The sequence below is a fragment of the Trichosurus vulpecula genome, chromosome 7, assembly GCF_011100635.1.
Source record: "Trichosurus vulpecula isolate mTriVul1 chromosome 7, mTriVul1.pri, whole genome shotgun sequence".
Classification (NCBI taxonomy): Eukaryota; Metazoa; Chordata; class Mammalia; order Diprotodontia; family Phalangeridae; genus Trichosurus; species Trichosurus vulpecula.
Window position 1 is genome coordinate 163,078,193 of NC_050579.1, and position 12,688 is coordinate 163,090,880.

Sequence of the window (12,688 nt, forward strand, 5' to 3'; positions counted from 1 at the left end):
TTTCACTGTTTTCGCTTTTGGAATGCTAAGGCAGTCAAGTGTCTTTAATAAGTCTTGCCTTTTGTTGTCTTCTGTTTTGGACTGCTTCTCAGCACTGAGGTAATCAAGTCCCTTTGATGAGTCTTGCCTTTCAAATGTAATGCATGTATTGCTATGGTCAGCCTGTCTGTTGATGTGTTTATATTTTCTCTGTTTGTAATTTCTGTTTGTATTTGCTCTGAAGTTCAGGGTGCTGACTTTTTCCCCTGAACTAAGTGAACAACATATGTATGTTTAATTAAACTGAGATTGTTAACCCCTTAAAGTTGCTTTCCTTAGAAAAGCAGGTTAAAGAACATGTGTTGGCAGCCTTTTTGTGTGCTCTTGTTGTTGGTCTTTCACCTCCACAGCAGCTGCTAGCAACATTGTTGTTACAGGGCTTTACATGTTGTCTTACTTGATTCTCAAAACCAATCTAGAAGTCAGGCCCACCAGAGACTAAGTGACTTGCCCAGAGTCACGCAGCTAATAAAATTCTTTAGGAAGGATTTGAACTCAGTTTTTCCTAATTTCAAGTCCCCCACTATAGGCACTGTGTACTTAGCTGCCAAGTAGTGATTACTGTTAGAACTTGTAGGAAATTGTGCCCCTGCATGTACTGACAATCCTTTCTGATTATTTACATTGTTATTCTACTTAATTTAATGCTTTTTGCTTTCAATAAATTTGTGATCTGATTTGTTCTGGTAAAATGGAACCTTGAATGGGGAGCTTGTGAGCCACATATTTAGTAGATGCTGGTCCAAAGAACACCTTGAACTTGCTTTTTGTGGCCATCCATGTTAAAGGGGGTTATGGGCTTTGGTTGTATAAGTTTAAGCTATAATTATTAGCACAGTGAATGATTTCTGACAATATGAGTGAAATTGGGCACAGGGTCATTATTAGGAGATAAATGGGTGCAGGAAAGTAAGTGGAAGAATGCCAAAGATAGATGACAGCTATCTGAACAATTGTCTAAGGCAAGTGCTGTCTGTACCCAGGAAGAATGGGGAAATTTTAGTGCTTCTCTGTCCCATACTTGAACCATCTGTTTGCAGATCCCCAAAATAAGGCTAATACTTTTAATACCACTTTTCAGATATGTAAGAGGTTAAATAGTTATTTATGGGCTAGCTTTGGAAACTAGGTACCATTTACAACATTGTCTCCATAGAAAAGTATATTTTGATTCGAAGCAAAGTTAGACTGGATAAAGAACTGGAATTGGAACAAAGAACCAAATTGAAATGTTGTCTCCTACACTGACTAGCTATGGGATTCTGACCTAGTAGCTTTACCTCTCTGAGCTCCAGTCTCTTCAAAAACTATTCTAAAATTGGGTAAATAGTAGAGCCTACTTGACAAGGTTGCTGTGAGGGTTTCATAAAAGCTAATGCATGTGTAATTAGGGTTATCCCATGAAGGACATTCAAAGTTCTTCCTGATTCTGGACAGCTATGTGGGAGCTTTGGAGCCATGCATGACTCAGAGCTGAAGGACTTGTACTTGGAAATGATGAACTGGAAGATCTAATGACTCAGGGATATTTAAAAGGGAGGATCCTACTTTTAAGTCTTTCTTCCCTTCCATCGGTTAATCATGTCAGTGTTGTTTTCAGCAGATTCCCATAAGGGTTTGGTGCAGAGTAGCTTGGCATCTAAGGCACCTGTCCTGCCTAGATAAGCCCGAGTCTGGGTTTGGACTGCCTCTTTATGTTTGCTTTTTTCTTGATTTTAGACAAACTATCCTTGGATGGATTTCTTAAGGTTTGCAGGTAACCCAGAAAGTTTGAGAGGTTGGAAGTTCCTGCCATTGGTTTGCTGCTGACTGACTGCAAGAAAGTCCTTTTTATTCCTCCAAGACTCTTGCTAAAGACAACTACTAACAAAAAGATTGACCCAAATCTGATTCATTTTACTATAAGAACCATATTGTTTGGGTTTGGACAATACAGAGTTGAGGTGAAATGGAAAATGCCTAATCAGCAGTCCTCCAAGCTACTTTGTATTTTGATGAGGTTTGAACATCTCAATGGAATATGAGTTAATAATAATGATGATAATAAATTAAATTGCTGAATCCAGTTTTAAGTTCTGTCAAGTTCTATCTTTTGTGTCCATCAGCATTTTTTTTTGTATGTGTAAGAAATAAATACCTGCTTTATGTTGCACATTGAGACAGAGACAGGAACCATAACATAAGCTTTAAGTGAATTATCCCCAGAAAGTTGGGGCAAGGGTTTACCAAGTGGACTAACTAGTGGAACCTAACCCCTTTCATTAGCGACAAGTTTCCATCAGGATTGAATTGTGTGGATTGCGTGCCAGGGTTCAAGGCAGAGTCAGTTAGTTAAACCAATAAATATTTATTAAGCACCTATTATATGCCAGCTATGATGCTAAACACTGGAGATACAAAAAGAAGCAAAAGATTGCCCTCATGGAGCTTACAATTTAATGGAGAAGATAGCAAAAAAACATGTACAAACAAGCTATATGTATGTCTATATATATGTATATGTATGTATATATGTACATGTATATATGTATGTATATACACATATATACATGTATATACACATGTATATATATCCACAAATATGGATAAATAAGAAATAATTAATAGAGGGAAGACTAGAATTAAGATGGGTTGGAAAAGGCTTTCTGCAGAAGATATAATTTTAATTGGGACTTGAAGGAAACCAGGAGGTAGAGATGAGGAGGGAGGGCATTCAAGGCATGTGGGACAGCCAAAGAAACAACCCACATCCTGAGGTGTGGAATGTCTTGTTCATGGAACAGGAGATCAGTGTCACTGAATCAAAGCATACCTGGGAGAAGCAGGAAAGTGCTGAAGGACTAGTTTATGAAGGACCTCGAAGGTCAAACAGAGAATTTTGTACTCCTTCCTCCTTTCCGCCCGCTTACCTCCTTAGTTTCCTTGAAGTCCAAGCTAAAATTTCTCCTTTTACTGAAAGTCTTTGCCAAAGGCTCTTAATTCTAGTGTCATCTCTTTGTTATTTCCTATTAACCCTGTATATAGCTTGCTTTGTTGTATATTTGTTTGCATGTTGTCTCCCCAATTAGATGATCAGCTCCTTGAGGACAGGAACTGTCTTTCACCTCTTTTTGTATCCTCTCTGCTTAGCACTGGTGCCTGGCACATAGTAGACACTTAGTAAACTTTTATTGATTGATTGATTACTTGATGCCAGGAGGTGATAGGGAGCCATTGGATAGAGCCTGGGACTGGAGTCTGGAAAACCTGATTTCAAGGCCCCAGACACTTACTAGCAGTATGGGTAAATCACTTATTTTGTTTGCCTTAATCTACTGGAGAAGAAAATGGCAAACTAATCCAGAATCTTTGCCAAGAAAACCCCACGGATGGTATGGTCCACAGGGTCATAAACAGCGTGACATGACTGAACAACAAAAAGGGTTTAGGGGGAAAGTTTTGGATATGTTCAGTTTAAGGTATGTAGTAGACATTCAGTTTGAGATGACAAAGATATTTGGAGATTCGAGATTTGAGGTCAGCAGAAAGATTAGGGCAAAATATGTGGATTTGAAAATCACCAGCATAGAGATGATATTTAAATTCACAGGAGTTGGTGAGATCACCAAGTGAAGCAGTATAGAGGGGGAAGAGAAGAAGGCATGGACTAAGTCCTTTAGGACATGTAGAGTTAGAGGGCAGGACTCGGTAGAGAATGCAGCAATGGAGACTGAGAAAGAACAGGTAGAAGGGCCTCTTTAAGGAGAAGGGAGAAGGTTGAGTGGCCCAGGGGTTATAGTCTAGGGGTCTTGGGAATACTGAAATGCAAGGGTAAAGGGCTCAAGTCTACCTGGAAAAAATTCCACCACTCAAGCCTTCTTTCAGTCCAAGTGGTGAGTTTATTAAAACATGGGTTGGGGTGGGCAAGATTCCTAGTGAGTCTGTGCTATTTGTGAGGCCAATACAATCTGGCCAGATTTTAAGAGTCTGAGCTTTTGATGAGGATAAAATTGGTACTTTTATACAGAAAGACTGTGGGAAGATTTGGTTGTGATCTAGGAGTGGCAAATAGCCTGGGGTGGGCCAGAGGTAAGGGAGAGGGGATCTGGATGGGCTTAAGGAATGGCAAGAAACCTGGGATGGGGCCAGGTGCAGACCACTGAAGGAGTTAAGTGGCGGGAGAGCCCCAGCGAAAGGGCAATTTAAAAGATTATTGATGGGATGGACCTGATGCCTTAGGCCGATGCCAGAGATCTGGGTTCAGGGGTTTTGGGATTCGCGTGCCAAAAACATGGTCTTTTCCTTTTTGGGGTCCAGATCCCATCCCCATCAGATATGTAAAAGACTTTGCAAACCTTAAAGATGTCTGGGAAGGAAATTAAAAAGAGAGAGAATATTTTGTACTTAGCTCTGTTAATTTCTTGTTTAGGAATTTTTATTCAAACACTTAAATGGAAAATTTGTATTCCATATTATCAATGTGTTTAATTATTAATGGTAACTACTATTAGGATTTTTTTTGACAGCCAAAACCTTTTTATTTTGTAATGAAGAGACCCAGGGATACTATGATCTGGGGGCTGGCTCTTTACAGCAACACTCATGCCAAGAGTTTAGAATGCACTTCGCTAGGACTCTGCAACGATCAATTAAAAATATTCCTGTCCAAAAGCTAGGAAGGAGAAGGCGGGGCAACGAACGCCCCAGATCTCCTCAGGCTAGAAGCGAGAGCACTTTGAGTAGCTGCCTTCTTCAATTTGGGGGTGGCACCGGCCGGGCAACAGACCGGGCAAGTGACTGGGCTCGGCTCCGGAGCTCGCGAGAGAACTACAATTCCCAGAAGGCGGTGCGAAGACGGGAGGAAGAGAGGCAGGAAGCGGCGCGAGACGCTGGCCCAGCCGGTGCCCCCTCCGTTGTCAGTAACCACAGCGGACCCCAGATCTCCGGAGCCAGAGCCGACAGACGAGAGGAGGTGGTCACGGCCGTCGATGTGCCTGGGAGCTCCCAGTCTCTCCGGACCGCCATGGGCTTCGCCGGGGATGTAGGGAGCTAGGCTCCGAGGCTGGGCCCTGGCGGCAGGGAGAGAGCGGGGCGCGGCGCCCCGAGGATGGAGAGAGCGATGGAGCAGCTCAACCGCCTGACCCGCTCGCTGCGCCGCGCCCGCACCGTGGAGCTGCCCGAAGGTAGGGGAACTGAGCGGGGCCGGGGGGAGGAGGAGGAGGAGGCCCGTCCAGGGTTGCTGGAGAAGCGAAAAAGAACCCTCAAAGTTATGCTTTTCCCCATCCGGGAAGGGGCCTTCCGGCTAACCCTCGCTCGCCTCTCCACCTGCCCCTCGTGAGCCGGGGGAAGTTGTGAGTTTCAGTGAGGGCCGGGTCAGTGGTCTCCTGCTGGGGGACGTGGTGGGGAGGGGTGTGTGTGATGGTCAGAGCTAATTTTCTTTTAATGCTCAGATTTTCAGGGCTTCTTAATTTAACCCTCAGCCCATGGAGTTTTGAAAAAATATTATTTTGATTACTGTTTGGATGTACTGTAATTGGTATCTCCTTTTAACCCTATGCATTTTATTTTAGGCAGTTAAAACTATTATTGAGGAAATGATCCCATAGGCTTCACCAGAATATCTCAGGGCTTCCGTGACAAGCAAAAAAATTGGGAATGCTTGAATTAGAAGCTTGGTTCAGGATTAAAGGATCTGGGTTACAGGGGTTCAGGTCCTTCTTTAATTTCACTGTTCTGAGCGATGCCTTCATCAGTACTTCCCTCCTGTTGCAAAGACCAAACTGCAGATGCACGTTTTCTCATCTGGTTTTATTTCTCTTAAGTTGCTAGTAGGGGGTCGTTTATTTAAGTTGCTTTGCCATTTTGAAAATAGAGGGGGTGGTGCTGGTGCTGACATAGAGCTTTCCTCACTACTACCTCTTTAGCTAGCTTGTAGGTATCCCCATAATGATATACGCCTATATTATGTGTATATGTATGCATATATCTATGTATATATACACACACATATACACATATAGGCCCACATAGTCCGATTATGAATGTAAAGATTGTGATTAATTGCTGCGTGCTCAAAAGAGGATGTGAGATCTATAAACAGTAAAGAATTTGAGACATACTTGGTCTCATTAGAGAATCAGCTTTTAATGAGTCTTTAACCATTTCAAGTTCCTATTGAGGTGGGATAGTTTGAAGCAGCATTTATGCTGCATAAGAGCTAAGGATATAGGTATTTGAATTTTTGAATTGGTTTTTGGAATCCATTCTTCATCGATCTGGCAAAGACCTTAGAGTTTTGTTTCGTTAAGTCGTCCTTGGCACGACTATCATAAGAACAACCTTTTGAAAAAAAGAGGGGGAGGGGGAATGGAAAATAATTTCTATTTCTGGAGGACTTTTAAAAAAGTACTTCATATTTATTTTTTTTTTTAGGAAAGCAGCTCTATGACTTTTGATTCGTTCAAGGAGATAGTAGAATTTAAAATTTCTAGTAAAATGTTTTAGGTGACCATATATATCATTAGTTTATGTAAAAAGTAAAATTATTTTGTTAGTGGTGCTATAGAGTTTTAAAGCATACTTTTATAATGGGCATTACGGATTTGGGAAAAAATCTTATATGAAAATAAATGCCACTTTTAGAATTGAGGCAAAGGCAGTATTTGTATAAAGAGGGATGTTCCCATTGTTCATTAACGATTTGCTGTTTGTCAGTGCTTTTGAAACTTCCTGGTACAAAAAACAATACTTTAAATAGCTTCTCATAAAAACATTATTCTTTTCTCTTTATTACTTTTGGAAATAATACTATGTTCTGAGAACTTAAAATCAGTTTTAAGTCTAGAGAGAAGACAGCCTGTGACCATATCATGCTGATTTGCCCTTTAATATTTTTAAGATATTTTTCTTAAACTCTTTAGCCTTTCCCTTCTGTAACAGAGACTTTGATTAGGGATATGACAATTATAATAGTCCAGCTCCAGGTTTGCTATCTTCTTTTTTATTGTAATCCATGTTCCAGTAGTGCTTGTGCTGTTCTCTGAACACAAAAGGCATTCAGTAAATGTGGATTAAATGGTTTTCAATTCTTTTTAAATGAGTTTCTGAAAATACCTAGGTATTGCAGTTTCCTGTACACACTTGATCTGAATGAGCACAGATGTCATGAATAAAACATGTTACTGCTGGGAAACTTAGTATTCATTTTTCTTTTAGTTAGGGAGAATTAATAGTTAAGTATTCATTTATAATACTTTTAAGTCATAATTTGTGCAGAACAAGGGTCTTTTCTTGTTGATGATATTATTTACTAAGATGTGATCTAGTTGAGTTGATAGAGTTTAAAAGTTCAAATTTTCTTTTGCAGTGTGCACATGAGAGATAAAGAGTGCTGTCATAGCATCTTTGCATTGAAAAACATTTTTTGAACAGACTGTGACACTATTTTGATACAGGCTGATAAATGCTAACTATATTTTGGCTTACTTTTAATGTTTTTTTTCTTTTATAAGCATTAGGAAAGATTTTTTTTTTTGTTAATACTGAGTACTTTTTTAAACTTAAAGGCAAAGTGGCAAAATAAAAAATAGTTATGGTGGGGAGGTTTTTGAAAATATATAAACCCAATAAAACTTGTTAAACTGGAGTATAGCCTTAAATACTTTGATACATTTGTGTTTTAATTGATGTACTTCCTCCAGTGTTGCAAATGATAACCCATCCCTAGCTATTTAACTCTTGTCCATGGCCTCCCATAAATATTGCAGTAGGAATCCATGCAACATGCTAGGGTCCTTCCTTTAAATCTTCTGACATTGTGTCGATACCAATGGACTGCCATTTAAATAGCTTTGCTCTTGCCTCATGACAAACTGGATTCCATTTCCAGTCATGAATCTCTCCGATGATCCCCTTTATTTTATTTCCTGTGTTAGCTCCTTGTTGATAATGTGCTGTGGCCTGTTTATGTCCACTTTGTTCCTTTGATGTCCTTTTGGATAATTGGCAAGTTGTATTCTTTGGCAACTGTGGTATTTTAAGACTTGTTTTACTTTTTTTTGATTTTTGTTTAATATTTTAGTTTTCAACGTTGATTTCCACAAGATTTTGAGTTACAAATTTTCTCCCCATTTCTACCCTCCTCCCCATTCCAAGATGGCATATATTCTTATTGCCTTATTCCCCAGTCAGCCCTCTCTTCTTTCACCCCACTTCTCCCCCCCCCCCTTTCCCATTACTTTCTTGTAGGGCAGGATAGATTTCTATGTCCCATTCCTTATATATCGTTTCCCAGCTGTATGTAAAAAAAAAAAAATCTTTTTTTTTTAAACATCTGCTTTTAAAACTTTGAGTTCCAAACTCTCTCTCCTCTTCCCTTCCCACACACCCTCCCTAGGAAGGCAGGCAATTTAACATAGATCACACATGTATCATTATGTAAAACATTTCCACAATGCTCATGTTGTGAAAGGCTAACTATATTTCCTTCCATCCTATCCTGTCCCCCTTTATTCAATTTTCTACTTTGACCCTGTCCCTTTTCAAAAGTGTTTGCTTTAGATTACCTCCTCCCCCTCTCTGCCCTCCCTTCTGTCATCCCCCCTTTTTTTATTCCCTTCCCCTTATTTTCCTGTGCAGTAAGATACCCAATTGAGTGTGTATGTTATTCCCTCCTCAGGTGGAGTCTGATGAGAGCAAGATTCACTCATTCCCCCTCACTTGCCCCCTCTTCCCTTCCAACAGAATTGCTTTTTCTTGCCACTTTTACGTGAGATAATTTACCCCATTCTATCTCTCCCTTTCTCTTCTCTCAATTTATTCCTCTGTCAAGTCTTAAATTTGTTTCAGTTTTTAAGATATCATCCCTTCTGTGCCCTCTGTCTATATTCCCTTCAACTCCCCTAATGCTGAGAAAGGTTTCATGAATTTCACATATCATCTTTCCATGTAGGAATGTAAACATAACAGTTCAACTTTAGTAAGTCCCTTATGAATTCTCTTTCTTATTTACCTTTTCATGCTTCTCTTGATTTTTGTATTTGAAAGTCAAATTTTCTATTGAGCTCTGGTCTTTTTATTGAGAAAGCCTGAAAGTCCTCTATTTTATTGAAAGTCCATATTTTGCCTTGGAGCACGATACTCTGTTTTGCTGGGTAGATGATTCTTGGTTTTAATCCTAGCTCCTTTGACCTCTGGAATATCATATTCCAAGCCTTTGATCCCTTAATGTAGAAGCAGCTAGATCTTGTGTTATTCTGATTGTGTTTCCACAATATTCAAATTGTTTCTTTCTGGTTGCTTGCATTATTTTCTCCTTGATCTGGGAGCTCTGGAATTTGGCAACCATATTCCTAGGAGTTTTCTTTTTGGGATGTTTTTCAAGAGGCGATGGTGGATTCTTTCAATTTCTATTTTACCCTCTGGTTCTGAATATCAGGGCAGTTTTCCTTGATAATTTCTTGAAAGATGATGTCTGGGCTTGTTTTTTTTGATCATGGCTTTCAGGTAGTCCAGTAATTTTAAAATTATCTCTTCTGGATCTATTTTCCAGGTCAGTGGTTTTTCCAATGAGATATTTCACATTGTCTTCCATTTTTTCACTCCTTTGGTTCTGTTTGATAATATCTTGATTTCTCATAAAGTGACTAGCTTCCACTTGCTCCAATCTAATTTTTAAGGTGGTATTTTCTTGTGGTCTTTTGGACCTCCTTTTCCATTTGGCTAATTCTGCCTTTCAAGGCATTCTTCTCCTCATTGGCTTTTTGGAGCTCTTTTGACATTTGTGTTAGTCTGTTCTTTAAAGTGTTACTTTCTTCTGTATTTTTTTGGGTCACCTTTAGCAAGTCGTTGACTTGTTTTTCTTGCATCACTCTCATTTCTCTTCCCAATTTTTCCTCTAGTTCTCTTACTTTTCCAAATCCTTTTTGAGCTCTTCCATAGCCTGAGATCAATTTATATTTTTCTTGGAGGCTTTTGATGTAGGCTCTTTGACTTTGTTGACTTCTTCTGGCTTTATGTTTAGATCTTCTTTGTCACCAAAAAAGGAATCTAGAGTTTGAGTTTGAGTCTGAGTTCCTTTTTGCTGCCTCTTCATGTTCCCAGCCAACTACTTGACTCTTGAACTTTTTGTCAGGATATGACTGCTTGTAGAGTAGAGAGTACTTTGTCCCAAGCTTTAGGGTCCTAGCACTGCTGTATTCAGAGCTACTTCTGCTCCACCTTCACCCCAGGCTCTGCCACAGCTGCACTCCTCCTCCCCCAAGAACTGCCAACCAGGACAGCAATACAGATCCAACAGGGCACAGCAAGAGAATATGCCTTTGTGCCCACAAAGCACTTCTTGCACTCCCTCTCTGATTGGCTGCTAGATTCTTCCCATGGTGTTAACCAGGGACTAGGGAAGCAGCTGACGCTGTAGCTCTGGAAGCAGCCTCAGGAGTTTCCTGCTGCTGCCACCCCCACCACTGCATCACCTCTGCCACCCCCAGGGGTGGTGGCTGGATTGCTCTGCACTGGATCCTGCAGTTTCCCTCTAACCTGCTCTTTGGCGTTTGTGGGTTGAGAAGTCTGGTAATTGCCTCAGCCCACTGATTCATGGCCCCCCTGTTCTGGCTGCCTGACTCTGCCTCTGGTCTGTCCTTGTGCAGCCGAAGCTGGGCTGCCTTCTGCTCCCAGCACCTTGCAATAGACCCTTCCCGGTGACCATCCAGGCTCTCCTGGGTTGGAGACCTGTTTCCTTCTGCTATTTCATGGGTTCCGCAGCTCCAGAATTTGTTCAGAGCCATTTTTCACCTGTTCAGAGCCATTTAATCCCTGCTTCCCAGCTGCCATCTTGCCTCCCCCCTTCCCCCGCCCCAGGCTGCTAAGACTTGTGTTACTAAAAGAATATTGATCTTAAAAGATGTCCATTTGTTTTAAGGGGTAAGATAATGTCATTAAAAAAAAAAAAGCATTGTACCATGTCCCAAAAAAATCCAGTCCCCTCTTCTCCTAATACTCTATTCTGAGCCCAATTCATCCAAAGTGTCTGTTCAACATACATATGCTGTTCAAATATACATATATATATATACATATAAATATATACATATATACATACATACACACACATACACACACACACATATGCTCTATGGGTTGTTTGTCCAGTTGCTTAGTATATCTGAACAGTAGATATTCTTTATCCACTTCAGTTTTCCTATATGTTAATCTGAATTATCTTGAGTCATTATTTCTCATCTTATTTAGGAGACTCTATACTGTTCTAGGGTTTGATACAATCTATCACCATGATGTTCATAGGCATCCTTCCATTTGCACTCTGGAATGGAGACTCTTAATGGAGACAGAAGAATCTTAAGCAAGTATATATCTCCCAGTTTTTTTCCTTGCTTGGTAGTTATCATCAGAGTGTCATAGGACAAAGTTATTTCTGTTATATTTTTCATGGATTCTTATATGATTTTGATATTTGCATGGTTTTGGAGGAGACTCTTCAAGGCAGTGTTTTGTGCTACTAGATTCAATGTTTTTTATAGTTTTAATACAGTGGATTTATCTATTTACTAAATTTTTTTGTCAGTTGTGTGATAGTGAAGATGTGGTCTGCTATGGAATATTGCTTTGTAAAGGATCACCTCTTTCCTTCTCAAACTTTCATTAAGAATTTCCTTCTTATATGTGTAGATTATTCTTGTAAGGACTTAGTAAAAATGGGAAGGGACATCTGGATTTGTAGACATATTTTTAGTCATTTCTGGGGGATAATAAGGTACATAATTTTCCCCAAGCATGATAAATACCCTGTCTTTCAGATATCTTCAGATTCAATTTCTCACTAGCTGCAATATTATGTTGCTTCCTTCATAGTCCTTTGTTTATATGTGATCTGGTTGACATTACCATTGAATACCATTTTTGGAAGCAGTTTTTTGAAGAGAAGCCTAAACTTTTGGCATCATGGCCGTGTTTCATGGTGACTCATGAATCAAAGAAAAAGACAAAATTGTCTTCAGTCTTTTGTGGATCTTACTGCTTCTACAGTAGTAGAGTAGTGGGGAAAAGGAGAAAGTGGTCTCTGTGCACTAAAAACATTCATTTTTCAGACTGTCTAGAAATGTGGATATACTTCTGGAGAAACCAAATCAGTATGAATCTTGCCATTCTCATCCCTGAAATGAGAAGACAAAATGAAGGTAGTACATTTAAGAAGTAACAGACTCACACATTTTCCTTGAGAGGCAAATAAAAGGACTTGGTGGCACTGATTTTATCATTTGTCCAAAGGCAGTAAGAAACATCCTACCATGTGACTTTTGATCATCTTGTTCATGTTATCTATGCATTCACAAAAAGACTCCCATGAAAATAATTGCAGCTTATGTGCCAATATCTATTGCAGTAGATGAAGAAGTTGAGGAATTCTATGAAGAACTCAGTAAGACTCTCCAAATCAAATCCACATGTTCTTTGATAAATCTTATGATTTAAGTATAATGAAATGCCCACCTAGAGGAGGAGAGTAAACAAAATTGCAAAAATTGCTTGTGTGAGAAACGGGAGACACTGCAAGCTTGTAGACTATATGCAAGCCTCATGTTTATATATTACAAATGTTTTTTTCTAATAGAGAGTTGGGAGGTACTAGATATGTTGAGCATAAATAGTATTA

General features: G+C 39.7%; 1 protein-coding gene across 3 annotated transcripts in view; it reads left to right on the forward strand.

The window, feature by feature from the left end:
* The first annotated feature begins 4,863 nt into the window (after positions 1–4,863).
* HACE1 (HECT domain and ankyrin repeat containing E3 ubiquitin protein ligase 1) overlaps positions 4,864–12,688 on the forward strand; it is a 92,950-nt gene continuing 85,125 nt past the window's right edge. The window contains exon 1 of one of the 3 annotated variants that reach the window (XM_036767917.1): positions 4,864–5,201. In XM_036767917.1, the coding sequence (XP_036623812.1) occupies positions 5,126–5,201 (76 nt within the window). In that variant the 5' untranslated portion in view covers positions 4,864–5,125. The remainder of the gene's footprint in view (positions 5,202–12,688) is intronic. The other 2 variants (XM_036767918.1, XM_036767916.1) reach the window with 2 other exon arrangements.